The following is a 22,979-nucleotide window of genomic DNA, read 5'->3' on the forward strand; positions in this document are numbered from 1 at the left end:
TTAAGAGTTTTGTTTTCTTTATTGATCCTCTGTGTGGACGACAACGTTCTCCACATACAAACAGAAACTAAACCATTGTTGCAATTATCATCATCACAACATTGAAACAAACAAACCCTGCCGTCACAGTGAACAGTCTGGTCAGCTCGGGTCAAACAGTCAACAGAGAAGTCAAACTGGGCAGCAGAGTCCAACCACTCTCGACTCAGACATTAAAATCATTCAAAGAAGAAAGTTAGACCAGAATGAGTCATCTTCTAAATGTTTCTACATCAATAACATTTATAGAAACCTACTGATAAATTAATTGGAAGCTGACAAACGGGTTTCACCTTTTAGTAAGGCGGGCCAGAGGGATCCAATGTGTGGAACTGGGAGGATACCATCGCCACACCTCACCCCGAAACACGACCGTCTTCAAGCTCTCATCCCACATGAAACAAGAAAACTGAGACAATCTGCGGAAAACAAAAAGCTCTGGAACAAATATTGTCTCCTGCTTGGGAAATGATTTATTTTTATCATCTCACCTTTTAGTACGTTTTTTTTTTTTTTAATCAAAGCAGCTGCTCAAGATTTTGGAAGTTGTTGCTGCAATAAAGCAGAATACTGGTCGTAATACTGTTCAAAATAAAACTTAATAGGATTAAAGTTCAAAATTTGAAGCAAATGAAATAAATCCTGTTGCTGCTGAGCTCAGAGTAAATAAAGTGTTGCTCCTAACGACACCACACATCCTTTATGTCTGACGTTTCTACATCAAAGAACAATCAGTATGAATTAAGTTCTGTCTGCGCTCATTTACAGGCCCAGCAGCTGTGCTCATGTTAATATCGCTGTCATATGTATTTACGTAAATATAAGTAGAACATCAGGACAGCTTTAATGACCTGACTACAAAGGGGTCCGACAGGGCAGAGGAGCTTTCTGTCATGACTGAGTTCATTAGAAATTCTCATTATATATCAGGCTGACATTTTGTTCAGGCAGCACTAAATATCTGTGTTTAATTTGACATCAAACCACAAACACTAAATCCTTTAATGTAAAATAAATTGCTGGAAAATGAAGAGAAAAATACACTTTTATTTTTGCTTACTTTCATCTCTGAAAATGTATTTTTGTTGCAGAACAAACCAACGAAGAATTAATAGTTTCTGTCTTATAAAGTGGTTTCCTCAGTGTTGCCTGTTAACATGTGAAAACAAAGAAATCAGGCAGGAAGTCGTCATTTCACTCCTGCATTCACTAACAATAAAAAAAAAAAATCATTAAAATTAAACATTTCAAAAAGGAAAAGAATACAAAACAAATCAAAGCTAAAGCCACACAGCTCCTTAGTCGTCTCTCTAAATTATATCCACCGTTAACATTCAAGGTCCCTGCCGATGCGCTCTGAATCAGATCTGACTGTTCTGTAGCACTAGTAGTATCATTAGAATATGTTTACTGCTCTATTTATCTGTTCAAGCTTCTATATACACATTTAGATTTCTATGTACAGCAACAAGAAACGCCTCCACCCAGCAGCAGCAGCTGATATCAGACGGCCGACGGACTTCTGTGCAACTTTTGTTTTGTTTCACTTTCTGCAAAAGTAAAAAGCTGCTGTCGGAAAATAAACAAAAAGTGCATTCGGGTGAGCAGATGAACGGGATTTAAAGGGCCAATACACTGATTTTATATTTTAAATGAGTTCTTCACCAACAAAATGACCTCTTATATATCAACTATTCACGGCATGTCAACTTCAATTTGTGAGGAAGACTTCTTTCATTTGAGGCATGCAAGAAAAACGAAGAATCCAAAAACTGCAAATATTGTGCATTAATTGAAGGGAGCACATTTAACAACGGCAAAACTAAAGTAAAACATCTGTTTACAAACTCTGACACAACTCGTGCAATATAATCCAAGTCTATGCTCAGTATGTCCAAAACATGCTGCATTGCCTCTCCTTCAGTCCTAAAAATGAAAGCTTAGATAAGTTTCACTTATAGTCCTGTTTTTGGATTCTTAGTTCACCGGAGGCATGCGAGAAAAACACATTTTATCAACAAACTGAAGTTAACACAACATGAATAACTGATATATAAATGGTAATTTTGTGGGTGAAGTATTCCTTTAATGTTTAATTTTATAATCACATCATGTCTTCTGTTCGTTTATTTTGTTTGTATCGTATGACTCATGCTGTGTTCACATGGAATCAGGCAGGCGGCAGACGGACAACATCTTTTGGACGCAACAGGAAGAACAAACAAAACGTGCAACGGAATGGCAGGGCAGTTAAACTTTGTGTTTCGATGGTGGTACTGTATTATTTACAAAGAGTTCAATTAAATTATTTTGTGTTTATTATTTCATGCATTTTTTTTGGTAATGTCCATTTATTAATTGTTTTCACCTTGTGTGAAAAACTATGCAACATTCAGTTGTAAATTCAGTCCTGGAGGGCTGAAAAAATTCAAATATTTTAGCAGCAATGCTGTCTACAATTACTGGTATTCTCTACTGGCCTCTCCTAAATTTATTGTCATGCTTTCCTTGATTTCATGTGAACGCAGCATTGGCCTAACTGTCAAATCAGTTATGTCAAAGTCTATCACAGAGTGTGATTGGATGGGCTGTTACCATAGCAGCACTCACCATAAAGAAACATAAAAAGAAAGCAACGTCCCTGGGCTGGGTGATGGATCTAATCAATCAGATTAATTTGAATATTTTTTTTAGCACGATGTGTACACTGTTTCCATCATGTACACTGAAATATTACACTGTGCACAAAAAGGTTATTTTAACAAGTAACGTCAATGACAGCTGCTACATGAGCCGTCTGGAGTTACAGCAGTCCTGTGTAAACACACCATTTGCTCAAACTTCATGAACACCTGCTGCAGTTTACCTGCCAGTTATGACTCCAGGTGTGCAGCTGTTTAACTTGCAGTAAATCTAATAGTCAAATGTCCAAGAGGACCAACTGCAATGAGACTCTGACACTGATCTGTGCTCTGTTTGTTGACGAGGAATTATCTCTGTTTACAACAACAGACTTGATCAGTATGCAGATTCTACTTTGTTCAGTGTGTCGACCTGCTGGGGAGCTAACGCTAGCAGCTAACTGCAGATGTCAGACTGATGTCAAGAAATTCAAACTGCAGATGAGTAAAGGAGCAGACTTCTCTGCTCTGTCTGTGCTGACAGTGATCACTGATCTACACGTCACTGCTCTATTTAAAGTGTTTAACGGTGTGGTGGCGCAAACAGTGTTTGGGATAACCTGTATTTTATTTTTTTAAATATGCTCGCAGTCACAAAGTCATAGAATATCTGATGTTTTAATCATATTTTAGTCTTGTTTCAGGAAAAAATGTATTAAAAGCTTGGAAAATTGAGATTTTCATCTACGTTGCCCAGACTTAATCTACAGACATACATTTCTGTGATTGTGTGGGTTTTTTAGGAGGAGAAATGACAGCATGCCTCTTTTCTGTTCTCTTTACAGTCTATGACATTATGAAAAAAAAAGTTAATGAGTTGCAGTTAGAGTCTCAAGATCAAAAGAAAAGTAACTGACAAGACTTGTAACAACTGATTTAACATTTACATCAAATATTTGGGGTTTTGTCGACTAAAGTTGCAGCCTGACGGGGTGCAGAGTGATCGAGCATAAATTAGACTGAAGATGACGTGCAGCTACGCAGATTTCTGAATCTATGTTTCCCATTTAAAAGACAGTCACAGTAACAAATGCAGAGATCTTCAAGTGCAAGAACCGTCTGTCTGTCTGTCTGTGTGGAGGGGAAAAACATCCAAAACTAACAAACTCCAGCCAGCTGTAACATGACGGTAACATCTGGAGGTTTTCAGGAAGCACCGTGCTAGCTGTGACATGACACTGAGAGCTGCATTCAAACTATATACATAACCATTTCTCACAAACATTCCCCGAATTACTCATAAATTCTGTTTTATTTTTAGTTAGCTTCTGTTTTTTGTTTTTTTAATCTTGTTTGAACTTTTTGTAGTAACAATGATGGAAAATGACAAACTACTTCCTGTTTCCTATTAGGATAAAACACTAGCTGAAGTATAGTGTAAAGTAAACTGATGAGCTGATAACGGAATAACAAAGAAACCGTTTATATTGCCTGTTCACTGCTGTTTTTAGGGTTCAGTCCCAATCCTGCTGAAACAGCAAACTTCACTGTAAAAAAAAAAAAAAAGAAAAAATTCAACACTGACAACTCTGATCCCAACGTTGAGAGTTTGACTTCGTCCATCCAACTCTGCGTAACGTTAAATGCTTCTAAAGGGTTTGAGCTCATCACTCCGACAGGCAGATGTTAGTACATTTCCAGGTTCAGATTTGTTGTTGCTCAAAGACACGTTGGTGGGATCAAACCTGCGACTGCAGAGTTACAGAACAGTCTGACTTATGACATGTCGCCTCACTGCTACAGGGTCGAAAACAAAAGGTGAAACTATAAAGGAAAAGTCATATTCCACCAGTGATGCCGTGGATCACCTGCAGAGTCCGACTTCACCTCCATCCATCTGTCCCTCCCTCTCTGGATAATGTTGGTGGTTGCCATTGTGGACCGCAGCTCCTCACTGACCCTCCCATCCCACTCCTACACAGAGATAAAAAAGAAAAATCTGCATGTAGTTGAATTCGAAAAGTGACTGATGCTAAGATAAGATGAGGAAAGGACAATATTTCCATCTGAGATGTAGCAGAGCAGAGGTATAAAGATCACAATAAACAGATGAAAAAGTGGCGTGCCCACCTGTAGTTTTCGGATCAGAGTGAGGCTGAGACTGGATGGCGGGGAGGGGTGAGGGGGGGCGGGTCACTCTGAGGCGAAGTGCAGCTCCGGAGGGGGGGGCTTGACAGTGACGGGCTGGGATGTGCGGCGGGGAGGTGAAGGCTTGGGCTGAGCTTGCTGCTGCATCGTGTCGTAGTATGTCACACCTCCGTAGGTCACCTGGGCCTGGCCCTGTGGCACAGAGAGAAACATTGAAATTCAAATTCCATTCAACTTTATTATCCAAAGGACACTGAATTTATAATGACCAAAATTCAGGAATTTCTGTTAATGTGAAAAACACCTGTATTAAATAAACCACAAAAATGTCAAAGTATATTTATTATTCTATACATTTGATCAATCATCAGTGGGAGCTTATTGTAATAGCATGATTCATATTTCCATTATAAAAACTTCTGCTTCCCAATTTAATGATTCATAAAAATTCAAAATTATGGCACCTGGCACATTTGACAAAACACCACTTTAACCTGTTAAAACAATATTCACAACTATGATTCATTTTGATAAAAAAAAAAAAAACCCTTTTGATTGGTGGACTCTTATGGTCTGAAGGAATATGGAAAATGTAGGAATGGACGTTCAGACTTTCTGACGGCTGCAGAGAAAGGGAGTCATCTTTTTTTTTGCTCTCTCTTGTTTACATGCACAATGTAAGCAGCTGACGTTAGCTCAAGCGGGAAGTCAACAACTCCATGGGCTTGGAGAGGTTTTATACATCCAAAAAAAAACTAAAAACTAAAAATGAACTTCCAACCAGACCCGGTATTTAATTGAGAACTGAATTTAAAATGTGTAGCCACACCCAGCTAGTAAAAGGGACTGAGCATCTAATTGGGACTCAGCTTATAGTTGAAGTATTACAGTATTCTATGCTATGCTCGTACTAGACCTCATATTTTATATTCTGTGATTTATTGCTTTACCTTACTGTAAATTACGTTATATATACTTTATCAACACATTCCCCCTTATATTATATATTATTGGTGGACCCTTATATACTACACTTTGCTGCTACTAACCACACCTATACTGCAGTATTATTTCAAGTACAACTCTGGCCATGGGTCCTGTTTGTGTACTTTGCCAACTAATATTGATTCTATTTGCTCTTTAATGGATTCTGCTTTTTGTTTATTTTCACTTATTTCTGTCTTTGTACTGCTGCAACACCTGAATCATAAAGAACTATCTTACTGTGATGTATATAGAGATATCATCACCCATTCCTGGTATACAGTAAACCTTTCATACTACAATCATTTAACAGGAAAAACTGTTTAAAAAAAAATAAAAAATAAAAAAACAACTAAAAACTAATTTAGGGACTAAAATATTACTGGATACCCAGTGCACACACACAACCTCAAGTCTGTATTATGTGGATTATAATGGTTTCAATGATCAGAGTGACAGGGGTGGAGCTAGCTCTTCAGTCCTCTTTCGCACAGTTAAAAAGGTGTCTACCTGTGGACTTGGGTACATGGTGGGGTAAGGAAAGGTCATGACCCCCGGTGGAGGGTAGAAAGGCGGTGGCAGCAGCTGCTGTGGTTGCCCCGGAGACAGAGAAACAGTTGGGCCACCGTAGAGGGCGGGGTTAGCGATCGGGCCGCCCGACTGATGGGGATGGAGACCTGAGGAAGAGGCAGAGGGATGAGTGAGAGATAAAAATCTACAACTTCGTCCTTAAAAACAAGAGAGGGAAACAAACTTCACTGACCAGGATGGGGGATGTGCATCTCAGGCTGGACCAGCATGCCCTGTGGCGGGATGGGGGCGGGGCCGTCCCCGTAGATTGGTCCCTGGTACGACACTGTGGGACAGAGGGAGGTTAAACACAGTGATCATGACCAGCCTGTAAAATGCAGTCTTACTAAAAAAGAAAATAAGGAGGCTAAAATCAACCCCACAACATTGCACTGCTGCTTATACATTACTGAGCCATTCTGAGTGCAAGACTTTTACTTGGAAGAATATTTTGCTTATACTTTGAAGTCAGTAAAAGATCTAAATACTCCACTGATCCAAATACCGTCACTGATCAGGGTCTGTATTAATCAAACGTCTAAAGGATCCATACATAAATCACAGTTAAAGTTAAACTGGGACTGAAGGAGGGTGTTTTGTAGAATTCTTCTACAGTGACTTTCAGCAGGAGTCAGTGAATACATGAATAAATAAAACCATGTATTGTATGATAATTGCATCTTTTCCATGACTTCGTAATGACCTAATGAATCTGAGGAGCTATACAAGCGATCAAATTTTGATTTATTACTGCAGATTTGTGAGAAAATCATAACCAACATAGCTGCATTTTTCCCGCTGTTGTGCAGCTGCACTGATCACAAAAATCATTATTTTTTAGCCTAAAGAGTTTCTGGAAAATCTATTCTATACCAACAAATGTTGTAACATTTATGACACAGTCATGCTTGACCTTTACTGCCCTCTGCTGGTGAGCAGGAGGAAGGTCTACACTGACTGAGTAATTTGAGTCTCTGTTGTGTCTCCTTGCTTTTGATGCTTTTCCTTAACACATTTCAACAAAAACACAAAAGCTTCAGTTTATCTTAAGCTCAGATTTTCAACAGCTGATAGTTTGGATATTGATTTAAGTTACATAAGAAAATTATTGCATTAAGTGCTTACTTTATTTTTCTTAATACATTTATTTTCTTCATATCCCACCAGCAGAAAAAACTGCAAATGTATATATTTTTTAAAATACAAAATGCCCTATACAGCCATATATAGACGGTCACTTCCTGATGCTTCAACTAGTAACATTTTTTTAATCAGTGTGAGCTGCAACTAAAATGCTGCTCACTGATCCATCTGCAGCTGATTTCCAGTGTGTTATCTTATGTCACATTATCATCTTACTGGGTTCATAGTAGTGTCCCTCCATCACTCCCAGGTGCATCGGTGGTGCTGGCTCAGGTACGGCTCTCTGACGTTGGGATGAGTAGCGTTTGGCTCGATTGGAGCCGACACCCATCTCCTCCATGCCGGAGAACTGGGGCGGGCCACTGGGGATGTGCATGGTACTAGGGAGGCCTGTGGACAGAGATATGAATTAGTTTCTCTGTTTTTACTGGAACACGGAGAGGTTATGTTCATGCTATGGCGAGTGCAGATAAATGGGCTGAGCTGGAGGAACTGCCTGTGGGTTTGTGGTCAACTTCAAAAGTTACAGCGAGAGAGAGAGGGGGACCTGTGTGTAAAACGAAGATGTTGTGTTGGCGTTGCTGCTCAGTTTGGAGGGTCCATGGATAGATGCTAAAATTTTTAAGCACTAGCCCATTAGGCCAGTACCAAGACTCTAAATTTGGTGGCCAGAGTACATTTGTGATGGCCAAACATAAACTTTCATAAAAACAACAGCTTACATAGAAGACAATTTAATACAACTTGACACAGCCTTCCCTGACAGTGACACTTCAACAAATTAATGAAAACAATGACAGAATAAAACTGTCTTTGTAAACTAGTTATTGTGAAAGTACTTTTCATGTCACAGAAACCAGAGTGAAACCGTTATAACAGTCTGATGTGTCATTGTTTTCATTCCAGTGCTTTGCACAGACCTGACACTTGGCCTGCCCACCTCCTCTCATCCACACATCTCTAATGCTCTCTGCACTGCCTTCCAAGGACACCCAGCAGACAATAATTCTATATTTTAGGTTCACAAAATGAACCCGCATTCACAAATATGTAGGATATCAGAACAGACATCCCTGTTATCTTACCTCACAACATCTGCTGTGATAGCAGATACTGTAAAGACTACGACTCATGTCGATGATGACCTGATGATGCTTTACACTCCAGTAGGGGTGAGTTTGTGTACAAAAATCTCTCAGTGTTTAGAATGGGTCATTTTTTTCGTGTAAACGGGTTTCACTGCTGGGTGGTGCTATTGCATTATACTAGTAAAGCCCCAGTTATCCGAATACCAACCGAACAGGCCATTTAACCAGCGGTTACAGGCCGCCACTCCGAAATATTGTCATTGCGACAGTCCACCATCCCGAATTCTGGTCCGAGTCCTGACAGTAAGCTATAGCGAGCCAGTAGAAGCTGTAGTCCCCATGCATGTCAGCGATTTTCACCGGGGACGCACACGAGTAATTCAGGCTGACATTACCTGTTTTTCAACGAACTCCTCTGGTAATTTTATTAAAAAAGCATGGCATATAGGTCCACACTAACTTTTTATTATTATCCATCTGTCCGTCCGTAGCACGAGTCATGTACGCCACTTCACCACCAGCCCGTGCGTAAAAGCACAAACAATTCCGTGTCCTCTCACTGCAGATGCTGTGATTTGATGGCCCGGTACTCATTGTAGCCCACTGGCGAACGACCCCCTTAACGAACGTGTCATTTTAATAGAACGGAGCACATAGGCTACTTACCTGTTGCCAAACCCGGTCTCAAACCATTTCTTGTCATATTCACAGTCTATCACAGTTCGTCAACAATTAGCATCACCCCCCTCCCCCCTAAAAAAAAAGGTTTTTCGTGTACTCATTTTTCATAACCGTTTATGATCTCAAACACGTGTACACGTTTACACATGTACACAGACTCACCCCTACACTCCAGGGGACACACCGTGTTTTTTTCTTAATAATGCTACATTGTGATAATGTGATTGTGCCACACATTGATACTGTATTCAGTCAACAGCTACCTGATAATGTTTTACTGTGCAGGGGCCTTGCTGTGTTGAAAAACTATTTTTAACTGGAAGCCGCCATTTCCTTACCTTAAAAAAATCATATCTTGTGCAGGACATGATCCCGTTTTGTTTGCAAAGTTGGCAGTTAGCTCCTCAACCACACCGCAGAACTCTGCTCCACAATGTCCAAGTGATCTGGGGAAGATCTGTGTTCATTTAAACACATTTTTTATCTTCACCAGGATGAGGGGATGCTGTTAGTCTCAAACCCTGGCTAGCCAGTGACGAGAACTGTTTGCCATTTTTGTAGCATGTTGAGCTAAAAGGCGGTTTCTGGTTTTGTCAGCCCATTCCAGTGTACAAGCTTAAACCAGTTTGATTTAATGCAAACCCAGTGAACCAACATTTGTCATTATGGCATGTTCTGGTAAATTTATAGGTAGCCTACATCAGCAGCCTCTGCTGACGGCATCACAGAACTTCTATTCTAACTTCTACTGCACTAGTAATCAGGAACATGACAAAGTGATGAACATAATATTTTTATGAACAGACTAACAGAATCAACAGTGTAGGACAAGCCGTGAGCCGAGCAGGCAACATGGAGGGGATCAAATTTCAGCAGAAGTGGGAGGGGCTGAGCTACACACGCTGTGTTTACTAGAACGTTCATTTGTTTTTTGGGGTGACAAGAGGAGTCACTGCAGAGTTAGTCTTCCAAGAAAATTAAAACTGTATCAGTATAGCAACATTTTGGATATGAAAGCAACAAAAGAGGTGTCCGAACTGGCTGCAGGCGACACGGTGCACTGTATTTTCTGTTTTAAAAGTAAGGTTAAATACGTAGGAAGATAGCAAGTAGGCTCACCCATCTTTTAAGTGGTTACATCTCCAGTCTGATCTGGGGCGCACAGTTCCATATCAGTGTGGTTTATTTTGATGACATGATAGTAGTGTTTCAGGGTATACTGGTACCAACAGTAGACCGTGGTACTGAAACCCCACGGTATGATACCATAATGTTGGAGTACTGTAGTACTACGGTACCTCACGGTACCACTACAATGGGATAAGTTCAAAGTCCAATCTGAAAGAGGGTGAGTGTCCATGCGCCGTCCAATAACGGCGCGCGCTGGCCACCTGGCACTCAATATGCTGCTGCAGTGGTTTGTTTTCCAGTGACATTTCAGGTATTAGCTGTGCGAGTACAGATTTCAACCAGCAGCAGAAACGAAAGGCGTATCCTGCCAGTTGTGGGTTGAACGGGGGTCACAGACGGGAATACGGCAGAGTGCTATGGCCACGCAAGATAACGGCTTACCGGCGACAGAGAAGACCGGCTCCAGGTCCACTAATTTCCTCTTCGTTGGTGTCCTGACTGCCCAGAAGTACCTGAACAGCCAAGCCGTGGCGGCACACAGGTATGTGACGTGTCAGAGGAGAAACGAGGCGATCACTTTTCTCTCTTTGTGGCAGGTAACGGTCCACAAACCTCACCACACTTAAGGGACTGTTCTTTACTTATGGAGGGACTGTTCTTTACTTGTCAGATGTTAATCACTTATTGATGCTGTTTTTGAAGTATGAACAAGTCCATAAGTAATTTATTCCATTGAAATATCATTGAAATATCATACATATATATATATATATATATATATATATATATATATATATATATATATATATATATATATTATGGAAAAGTGATTTATCTTTTTATAAATGACAAAAGGCACATCTGCCTCATTTTTGCTGTGGTATCGTGATACTACTCAGAACTGTGATACTTTCACTGGTATGGTACCGTGGGTCCCAATTTTGGTACCGTGACAACACTACATGATAGAAGTTCAGTATGTATATTTGTATTCAGTGTGGGCAGAGAGCTCCAGTGTGACGCAATGCAACATGGTATTAGTTGGACGTGTGTTTGCTGTTCGAAGATGGTATCCTTATGTTCCAGTAGGGAGCAGCTGCTGAGTCAAGTGTGTAAAATTCTGTACATCGATCCGGTCTTGGTCCAGCTCTTAATGTCAAACTGTTCTGAAAAGTTTTACACCAGCACAACAGTAATATGCAGATTATTTCAAATTCATTCATCTTTATTTAGGCAGGTTATCTCAATGGGACACACAGGCTCATTCTCAGAAGAGACCTGATAAAACTTAGTGGCTACAATGGGGCCTCCTGGGGGATACTTTGTGAGTAACTTTCTCTGGCCACAGGCCATCGGGTCATGGTTAATCTGAAAACCTGGGATCTGTGAATGGAAACACATCCAACAATGCTAATGCTCTTTTGACAGCATCTCCCAGGTGTGGCAACCACCGGGACAAGAAAAAAAAATCCCGTATTTAGTATTTTTATTTTCAAAGCATTAGAGATGCTTGTCAGTTTTATAGCCTGATGTGACCTGTTGCCTTTTGGGTTTGTTTAGTGTTGGTACAGTGTAATACCAAAGTTTTTGAAATGTTACTTGTTTTAATAATGAAAACAGTTTGCCAAAGTTTCCAGTGGACAAAGTGCTACGTCTGTCCAGAGGGGGAGGACTGTGTCTGTCTTTCACAATTGCACTACTGTCTGTCAAAAAAAGAAACAGATCCTTATGCATTTGGTTTGGATTCCGCTGTACCAAACTCGCACTGAAGCCTACACCCCGAATACAAGTTTAGGATCAGACTCAGTAATACTAAAGGTCCACAGCACTAGATTAGATAGAATCTCAGTGAGTTAAACTATAAAGATCATCTCCACTCACCTCTCATCTCAGACCGCATGTAGGATGATGGGCTCTGGCTCCAGCTCTGTCCAACCAGACTGAGTCGAGCCACATCCTGGTCCAGCTCTGTCAGCCCTCCACCTCCTCCACCCGCCTGACTCGGCCCATCGCTTGCTCCTGCCCAGCTCTTCCCCGCCACGCTGCCTGGGGAGGAGGTGTTCCCTCCAGCTGCAGACTCCTCCATAGATGGCTGTTTGCTGCCCAGGTCAGCGGGCCGAGACCGAGTCCTGCGTGCCAGAGAGTAAGATTTACGCTCCACCGGCCGCTCGGTGGGAGGAGAGGCTTCCCGATTGGTCGCTGATGATTGAAGGGAGGGGTCAGAGGTGGAGGAGGGAGCAGCTGATCCTGGCGCAGATCTATCAGCGCTCCCTCGCTGTTCTTGCTGCTGTCGTCTTGGTGATGTAGACTGGTAACCGCCTGGGTGCGACGATGCCGCTGTCGTTACAACACTTAGGTCCTGTTCCCTAACGCCTCCTTGGCTGACTGCAATATCCTCAATGACCACAGAAGGCCCCCTTCCCCCACCACCACCACGTCCTCCCCTGCTGACCCCACCCCTGTCTCCTGTAGGGTCAGACTGAGCTTTAGGGCCCTGTCGTTCCCTAGGGTGCATCTGGGGTGTGTTTGATTCATTATTCCTGTACTGTGACTGAGGCGGAAGGTGCATTTGATTCTGGTGGGATGGTCTGCTGCGAGAGGGAGGTGGTCTGGAGGGATTGCTGCCGCGCTGAGCAGAGGAAAGAGGAACAGAGGAGGGGGATGTAGAGGAGGGGTGGTTTGATGAAGGTGGAGTTCCTCCTCGGTTTAGACCTCCTCCTCCACTCTGCCATGATCGGACCGGTCGCTCTCCTCCTCCATCTCTCCACCGCTTGTCTCTGCTGGGAGATGTATTTTGTCTGCAGAAAGACAAAGAGATGTTCACATAACAGATTAAACTCAAATTCCCTCTTTCTTTTCTTTCTACATATCTTTGTTCTCGGTTAAGGCAGTGCTCACCTCGGCCTGCGCTGCCGGTATGGTCGGTCTCCGGAGCCACCACCATTTCTGATGTCATAGCCGTAGATTGCAATAAGCTCCTCGCGGCTCTTCGGCGCCTGCTCCTCCTCCCTGAACTTGTCGTGCTCCCAGCGACCCTCGTCCTTCCACAACTTCCTGTTTCGACCTTTAGGTCTGAGAGGACACAGACAGAGAGACACAATTAATTAAAACACTGTATGCCACTGAAAATCTCCACTGTCTTGTGCTCTACATGGTTACCAGCCGTTTGAGCTGTGAAGTGCCATCAATCAATATTGAAAAATATTAATATGTGATATTTCCAAATTTTAACAGAGTTGTCTCCCAATTCTTCTTATATTTTGGGTACCTTGCATCCTCTTGACCAAACTTAATTTCAAGAAAGCATTATCTAACATACTAATCCTACTGCTACTACTACTAGATAAAAACACACCTCTCCTCTTCCTGAGCATGCCCTCTGACATCGTGCTCGAAGAACAGACCCTTCCTTGGGATGTAGGCCGGGTTCTTTCTGTCCTCGTCATCGTCGAGCTTCTGACCTGGTTTTCCTCCCGCCTTTGTCTCAGGGTCGTCTGTAGACTCCTGGTTGTGTGTTTGAGTGTAAGTCAGTTAGAACACAAAACAAGAGAATGATGGCAGAAACTGTTCAGCTGTAACTACAAATGTACATACGAGTGGTTTGTGAATTAAGTTTTGTACAGCCCTATTTCACTTTAAGCTAAAAAGGTGACCAAATTATCAGTAGTCAATCCAGCCTATGAGATGTTCATAAATACTATTATGTACATTATATGGGCACCACAGTCTGTAAGTGTTGAATCAGCTGTTCTATTGACGTTTTTCTTCTTTCCTTTAATAATAACTACTTTAACAGAGATAAAATTGTTTAATTCAGACATAAAAAATGTGATTTGTCAGTCTGTGGTGGGGCTAACGTCCTCTGGTTGGTTTTTGCATTGCTTGATAGATATGCTCTTGTCCAACCAAATCCTAATTAGTTGGACAAGAGCTTTCATAAGAAGTAAAGTGCTACTTAATCTATAAACTCTGCTCAGTCACCAGAGCAGTTAGAGCCTGTCTGTAGCAAAGCAGCCTTCAGATTTGATCGGCTATTCCTTGTGACTTGTTACCAGTCAGTACTGTGTACAGTACAGTACACAGGGCTAAGCTTCCAGTTTCTTTTATCAGTGACTGGTGATTTCTTCTCTTCTTATTGAACTGTTGCTCAGAGGGATCTTTGTCTGTCTCTGTCCTTTCAGTTGTCAGTCTGGTTAAAACACTGTAAAGCAATTTGTACTCCATGTACAAAACAAACCCTGTATACAAAGTAACATCTATTTGTAAAGAGGACTTTATACAACCTAAAAGCATCAAAGACATGTGTTCCTGTGTAAGTCAAACACTAAATGTGGAAACAAGCGATTACATTGATGCACTGAAGTGATGTGTTTGTAATATTCAACTGTTGTACAAGTATTTTGTTCGTCATAATGTTACTATCACTGGCTGCATGTTTGTTCATCATATATGTTTGGTTTAACATGGTGTTCTACTTCTGATGTAAGACATAATTCAGAGAAATCAGGCATAAAAGCAAATTTAATCTTTTCATTTTGTTTGGCAATGTGTTTACAAATGTGTAGTTTCACTTTTGAAAAAGGGTCCGTAATTTCATGTCGTTTTTATCAAACAGAAAGGAGGGAAAAATCGCATTTGCCGGGGACTTTTTTCAGAGGCAGAATAATCTACATTCAATAGGGCACTTCCACCTCCTGTTTAAAGTTGAACCTGGCAGCTCCGTGGAGCTCCATCACCAGCCTCAGAGCTCCACAGCCTGTTTTTTAGGCTTCAGAAGGTTTCGTGGCACCTCCCATGGGATTCTTACCAAGATGCCCTCTCAGGTACTGACATTTGGCACCGATGGATTTAACATAAATCCGCACTCAGTAGTACCAACGTAATCCAGTCTATACTCTCAAAGTTGCTGAGTTTGGTACCCAACCATAAATCTAATGAAGCCACACCTGTGGTTTTTACAGAGGTACAGTAAGCCTCACCTGTCCATCACCGCTCTGTCTCTCTCCAGCAAGGTTTCCTTTCTCCTCTGCCTTGCTCTCCTCTTTACACCTTCCACCTCCCTCCCTCTCTGCCTCCTTCTCTTCATCCTCCTCATCCTCCACCACCTCTTCTACCTTTGTTGAGCTTTCGTCTGCCGAGGGTTTGGGCTCGCTGGCTGCTGCTGGAGCTTCTTCATCACTGTACTGTTCAACCTCCTCTTCCTCCTCAACTCCCTGAGGGAACACAGGAATATGTAGTTTAACAGTACATGGCATTATTTATTACTTCAGCACAGTCTAAATCTGCAGTGGGAGGCTGCCTGAACGCTGTTGGGAGAGGGACTCCTCTTCCAGTCGGTTCTTGTCTCATTCCACTAATAGACACATTCGGGTGATGTCATAGTAAACAAAATGATAGCACCCATCTTGAGAGCTCCACCTCATGATGTAATGAGAGCTCAATAGGCTGCACCTATTGGCTGGCTTTTTGGCTGAGGAGCTCAACTTAAGTTTAAGTTTAAGTTAAGTTTAGGTTAAGTTAAGTTTATTTCCTTTATTAATCCCCCTGAGGAGAAATTCAATGTTTTCACTCTTGCTTGTCAATTACACACAGGTCCGAAAGACACACACATGCACAAACAGGACCCATACATGCACAAATTGGAGAGATGTCAGAGTGAGGGGGCTGCCCTTGGTGAGGCGCCCCGAGCGGTTGGGGGGTTCGGTGCCTTGCTCAAGGGCACCTCGGCAGTGCCCAAGAGGTGAACTGGCACCTCTCAAGCCACCAGTCCACGCTCCATATTTTGGTCCGGACGGGGACTTGAACAGGTGACTCTCCGGTTCCCAACCCAAGTCCCTATGGACTGAGCTACTGCCTCATGATACTTAAATCTGTTACCAATTAATCTGTTCACTTGTGAAATGTTACAAACAGGTGGGGGTTTTTTTAGCATTTCACAATTTTCCCTGTCTTTAGCTGCCCCTGTCCCAACTTTTTTGGAACATGTTGCAGACATCAAATTCAGAATGAGTGTATGTTTACAAAAAAACAATAACATTTATCAATTTTAACAATAAACATCTTGTCTTTGTATTCAATGGGATGTAAGTCAAAAAGGATTTGAAAATCACTGCATTCTGATTTCACTAACGTTTTACACAGCATCTCAACTTTTTTGAAACTGGGATTGTACATCTTACTGAAAGTGCAGGATGTTCATCAGGTTTTACAGCACTGTTGTTTTTGTTGTTGCTAATGGATGCCAGTTTAACCAGTTGGAGCTGCTTACAGCTGATGTCTTTTACCTCTGAATGGGAGCCATTTTCTTCTGGATCGGCACTGTCGTAGTCAGAGAGGACAGCTGGACAAAACAGACGAAAGTTGCATTATTTGATATAGTTAACTTCTTCAGTTATTCAGCAAATGCCCTCAAACCAGTCACTCATTAACAGAACAAATATATCATGAGGTGATCATGTTTTACAAGCTGGGTGTGAGCCTCAGTCTGTTATATTGATGTCTTACTAAAAGTAAACTGTAATTAATGTCTTATAATTCACTTTGATGTTCCTGGTGTGAGCCGGTTTTATTTTACAAGGATGCAGTTGTGTGCTAAATGTAGTAATGAACTTATAAATGTCTTACCTTCTCCTACACCATCTTCACTCTCCTGCAAAAAGAAAAGAAGATTAGCATTGCCTAGAAACTATTAAATCTCCAGAAGGCACAACAAGCTCTAACAACAACAATTTCACACAGTAACACTGAGAACTGCTAAAAACTCTCTTCCCCCTGCAGGGCAATAAGATGCTTCATATGATTGACTCGAAACTTTGCTGAAGGCCTTTTAAGAATTCACATGAGTGCATACTGATAATACCAGTCATTCCTGTGACTCCTCCGATTGTCCACATGGGGCAGGATTTTAAACTGAGGCCATCCTTGAAGAAGTAAACTTCACTAAGTAAATAAAAACAGGACTGCCTTAAAAACACACACATACAAGAGCTGCAACGGTATGAGATTTTCACAGTTTCACAGTATTACACTATTATTATTATTATTATTATCTGTAACAATGACCTTTACAGGAATAAAAAAGGATTGTCTGGTTGAACAAATGCTTTGCTGTAACTTCAAACCATTTTAAATAAGAACTGTGTTAGTGTTAAGAAAGAAAAGAGACGTGTACGTGCAGGTGAGATTTTTCATCTAGTGAAAGCTGTTTTTTTGTCAATACAGTAAATAAGCAAATGTACACAGTATGACAACCGTCACTTTTCATTCAGTATACCTTAAACCAGTACTGCTGCAACCCAAACACACGGACACTCTCTCCCACACACCACAACAAGCAGTGTTGGAGGGAACATGTTTCATTTACAGGTGAAATAGTGAAAATGTGATCGAGGAGGTCCAGTCTGAGTAAAAGAACTGAGAGTTTGAAGGTTTACCAGACACCAAAACACTTCACAGACATTTATAATACTCGTATCACAAAGACTTCTCTTCCTCCTCTACACTAGATTCTAAAAAAACCACAAGATCTTTTTCTTTTTTGCCAGGGTCTCTGCTAAGGCACCTTTGTAGTGTCACTACAATTGCACTGACAAAAATTAGAGGGTTGTGATTTTTCACAAAGTGCTGTTGACTGTCTGACGGCATGATCATCATCTGGTTGAAACTAAATATTGAACAGGATTAAAGACAGTGTTTCCTCCACCATTATTATATTGGGGTAGGGTGGGGTAGCCCACAACATATTTTATGTTTATGTATTTTTTTTATGTTTATTGTTTTGGAATGTTGAGGTCTGAACTGTTGGTTGGAAAAAACAAACATTGTAAAGTGTCACTTCGGGGTCAGGGTTATTGTGCCAGAATTTCTCACTGTTGTCACTATTTTCACAAACCAAGCAATCAATCAATTAATGGAGAAAATAGTTAACACTTAGTCCATAATAAAAATAATCATTAATTACTAGTTCAAATGAGCTCAGTAGCTCAGTAGTAGTGAGCAACAGTAACATTCTGCTTTTACATGCATTAATGAGTCATTATTATCTAATGGTGTAAAACATGATTGCAGAACAGTCACAGGGGACATTTTTCTGATGTTAATGCTTTAACTAGTTTTTCCTGATTATACCTACATACTTGGGGAACAGCCCATTGGTTCGACATCCCATTGTTCCGACCATATTAAACTCATTGTTCCGAAGTCCGTTCCGAAATCATCATGATGCCCTGTGGTTAAGGTCTGGTTAGGTTTAGCCACAAAAACCACTTGGTTAGGGTCAGGAAAAGATAATGGTGTGGGTTAAAATGAAAAAGAAAGTGACAAACACATAAGCCGTGAGCCTGCTCTGCCTCAAGCCGGTCGCGGCGCACCATACGCCCGCCGCGAGCCGTTCAGCACCGCGGACAGTCGGACTAATGGGATGTCGAACCAATGGGCTGTCGAACCAATGACATGGACCCCAATTGCACATGTGTTACATTTTCATTGCGGGGATTTCCCCTGTATTTTTACAATTGGTTCTTTTACTTCAATAAACGATCTGCCTACTTCCTCCACCACTGCCCGTAAGTACCAAACACTCAACGGTCATTTATGTGCAAAGTTAACGTTACTGCTGGACGTGGCAGAGTGACGGCGGAGCGGTGGCATTAGCGGGCCTAGCTGGGATGCTAAACGACAAACCCTACCTGCCTCCCAGCCATGGGTGGAAACTACTCTTTTCTAGCTGGTTAACAAGAGAATTTGGAGCTTCTGATGTTCAGTTAAAAAAGCCTCCAGTCATGCAACGAAATGAAGGGCAGCTGGTGTTGGGGCCACATTTGTTGCCCCAGTAAATGCGTTCCAACTGGCGCCTTTTCGTCTCCGTTTCACAACAGGGGACACAAAGACAATATAATTGACTACTTGGGCGGTCAACAATAAAGCAGCGAATTGAGTACAACATATACTTAAGGTATACATTTCAAAGCTCTCAAGTTTAGAGAGAAATGACGATTAAACAGCGAATTTGTCTGTTTAATTCAAGCTAACGCCGCCTACTGAAGGAACATCAAGCTGTGTAAGTCAAGAGTCAAACGGTTCTAATTTTTTTTAATTCTTAACTGTTAAATCCCCAAAGGTAACAGCAAACCAACGGCAGCACTCGGCCCCGGAAAAAAAGTTTTAATGCCAGCGGTATCTGTCACAGCTCCCGGCCGGGAGACGAAGCCGTCAGCTCGGCAAGCTAACGCCAGCTAGCTACTCACACACTCGGACTCGCTCTTCGCCTCGGGCCGGGCCGCTGTCACCACCGGCGGCTCGGGATCCCTCACTCGGCCCTTACTGGTCGCCGGGGACCCCGACCTCCCACTGTCCGAACCCGAACCGGACTCGTCGTCGTCCTCGCTGTCCTGGGACGCGCGCCTCCTCCTTCGCCGCCGGTCCGCCATCTTAGGTCTCGAATGGTTGGAACCGGAAAGGGGCAAGGGATTGTGGGTAGGCGAGTTCTTCTTCTTTGGGATTTCACGACAGCTGACATCCTATATATTGCATTACTGCCTCCCTCTGGAAAGGAAAAATACTCTTGCAAAATTAATTTCCTCGATATTATATAGGCTAGTCTGTGGCACACCAACTAAAACATGTTTTTAAAACACACGTATACAAAACAAAACACAAAGTGGCACGATGGTTTAGCAGAGCTGGTAAATACTGTAGCCTATATGTGCTCAAGTCGATGCAACTGACTCAGTATTTGGAAAACTGCACCAAAATATGAACAGAAAGTTAAAAAAGCAGGATGAAGTCAGGTCATTTAGGACACTTTAAGACTACAAGAAAACCACCAAAATATCTTAAGACTACCTTAAGGTAGAAACAAGTCGTTTTTCCGTTTTTTTGTTTTTGGGCAAAAAACAAAAAACGAAAAAACAGTTTGTTTTTTCGTTTTTGGCAAAAAAAAAATGAAAAAACGAAATTCAGCTCAATTCCTTGTTTTCTGATCCTACTGCAAAAAACAAATTTACCACTCCATATTTCGTTTCATTGGTGGGCGGGCTCTCAGCGCTCCCTTGCTTCTGATTGGCTAACGTGCTCTGTCACTTACATTTGGACTGTACCCTTCAAAATAAGGTTACCTCTTGGCCTTTACGCCAGCAGGATGTTTCTGCAGACCCGGAGGCTGCAGACGCACAGACAGGCAATGAAGTAATGCAACAGCGTTTTATTGTATTTGTTGCCTGTTAATATGCAGCTGATAGACCATGAAAATGAAAGCTCTATAGTAAGTTTTCTTCAGGATGTACCGTGAACAGTTAAGTCTGTTCTTGGTAAAACTATCAACATGACAGCAAGCAAAAACGCCAAAAGTAGTTATTAAAAATGACCAGCAGGTGTCGCACTGCATCAAAGCTGTCATCAAAAATACAAATATGAATGAATAGGCCTATGTTGACAGCCAGATGGGAAAAAACACATGTACATCTATGGAAAGGCATTTACTATAGGCTACTATCAGTTAGAGTTAAGCTGTCACTGGACTTTCCCCTCAGTTGTGGTCACATGGAGACACTTGATAATAATAATAATTGTGCAGACAGTTTAGAGATTCACACTACCTGCTATGGTGGAGTAAGAAGAACCATCTAGTTTTTTTTTTATATATATATATAGCCTAAGTCTGTGCCTCTGTGCACATTGATCAGACAGCTGTCAGTCTGTCAGAGCAGCTCCTGCAATTAAATGTTTATTGCAAATGTGTAATCTCAGTTAAAATTATAAAAATCAGTGTGAAGCTTTAGACACGTAGGATCAATGAATAATGATCTCTATCGATGTGATTGGTCGCACTGATGGAACATAATTCATATAGTCTAATATTGGAGATTATTAATATTTGTGAGTGAGCAGGATCGTAGTGCAGCTGCAGAATGTAGCTTGAAAGTGAGTTTCTTTAATAGTCTGAACGTGTTTTAACAGCATTGGACAGTTTATCAGATTCCAAGAAACGCCGTGTTGTATATAATATGCAGCGTTTTGTACATGTAGCATTGTGCTGTACTGTATATAGCATGTATCATAGGCTACATACTATCCCCTATTCATTTGTACATACTTTCCACTTTATTAATACTTTTCTCACATCATGTGTATATTTTTACTCAAATTGATTTGATTGTATTCTCCTCTTATTTTTATATTTGCACTGTGTGTCAATGCCTGGACCTTTAAACACACCAAGAACCCCCACCTCACTCCAGTGACATGATCAGGTAAAATGTAGCAGCTAGTAGGCCTATGGTAAAATGTGATAGTCATGATTTTTTAATGCTTAAATTTGTTTATCAGTTCAGTCATAAATCATTAAATCATTCATGTAACCTTACTATTAATTAAAAAAAAAAAAAAAAAAATGCATTTCTGCAATGCTTTCCCTGTTCTCTTGGTGCCTGTGTGCGTCTGGACTATTGTGGCTTAAGGCCAAAACACACCGGCGGCGTAAGACGCGCGTCAAAACAGCCGCCCCCATTATTTTCTATTTCCAAACCCACACCGGCGGCGACTCGACGCGCGTCGACTTTACGCTATTGTCCTATTTTTCCAGCGTCGCCGCCCCTGAAAAAGCGTTATTTTGTACTTCCCAGCCTAGCGGACTGGAGTGTGCAATAGAAATCCGGTTGATGCCCCGCAGCGCGACGCTTTCTGTGTGTTGGGGGCGGCACTTGACTCGCGTCAATGACGTATTTTTTAAGTGACAAAAATACTAAAAGATATCTGGCTCACATTAGCATCATTTATGGCACCTGGTAGCCCAAAACATGCTGATTTCACTTTTAAAAATGGCCCCATTTTACCCGAATATATTAAGTACCTACTCAAAACCATTTCCCATAAAAAGCAGAGTGTGTTGTGATAAGATATTTATTATAGGTCTAACAGTTAAAATGCAAAATCCTACAACCATTTTTCTTTATTGTTTTTGCTGCAGCACTCTCACTACCAAAAAGAGAAAATCAACATGCCACATGATTTACCTCGCAAGATCTAAGACCAGTGATTTTTTGACTCTTTGCTTTGCCTGTCCTAGTTATCTGAGACCAATCAATGACCAATAATAATGACCAATCATTGCGCAGCAATGGTCGGGACCGGGCAATTTTAGCCAAAATTAGGCATTGTTGCATTGAGCAACAAGCAGAGTGTAGGAAGATGAAAAAAAGGTGGCATTCTAAGCATAAGAGACTATGCTCTATCTCACTGAGCTATTAGCAAGAGACAACTCTGCGGTATATATGTTTAAAACTTCTTCTAGCTCATTATAGGAATTCTACAGCTGCAATGATTAGTCAATAAATCAATAAGTCAAACACATAATTAATCCACAACTATTTCATGATGGATGGATTGTTTCAGGCATCAGTGTTGGAGTTACCTTCGCAGATTTGAGGATATCCCCCTCAAATCTTGCTTAATCATGGTTTTGGACCTTTAGTCAGACAAAGTGAGATGTTTGTGGATGCCAGATTGGAATTGGGGAAAGGTAATATGAATTTTACATAATTTTATAGACAAACATTTAATATAGAAAATAACTGGA

General features: G+C 41.4%; 1 protein-coding gene across 1 annotated transcript; it reads right to left on the minus strand.

Annotated features, from left to right (window-relative positions):
* On the minus strand, positions 1–19,852 carry casc3 (casc3 exon junction complex subunit). The gene is made up of 12 exons (XM_050068655.1): positions 19,651–19,852; positions 17,030–17,054; positions 16,690–16,745; positions 15,385–15,618; positions 13,761–13,909; positions 13,304–13,477; positions 12,287–13,203; positions 7,722–7,895; positions 6,556–6,648; positions 6,303–6,469; positions 4,791–5,000; positions 1–4,634 (listed from the first exon to the last, which is right to left on the minus strand). The coding sequence occupies exons 1-11, from the start codon at positions 19,831–19,833 to the stop codon at positions 4,854–4,856; spliced, it is 2,319 nt and encodes a 772-aa protein (XP_049924612.1). The 5' UTR covers positions 19,834–19,852; the 3' UTR covers positions 1–4,634; positions 4,791–4,853.
* Positions 19,853–22,979: the final 3,127 nt, after the last annotated feature.

This window comes from Epinephelus moara, chromosome 18, assembly GCF_006386435.1.
Source record: "Epinephelus moara isolate mb chromosome 18, YSFRI_EMoa_1.0, whole genome shotgun sequence".
NCBI classification, from domain to species: Eukaryota; Metazoa; Chordata; class Actinopteri; order Perciformes; family Serranidae; genus Epinephelus; species Epinephelus moara.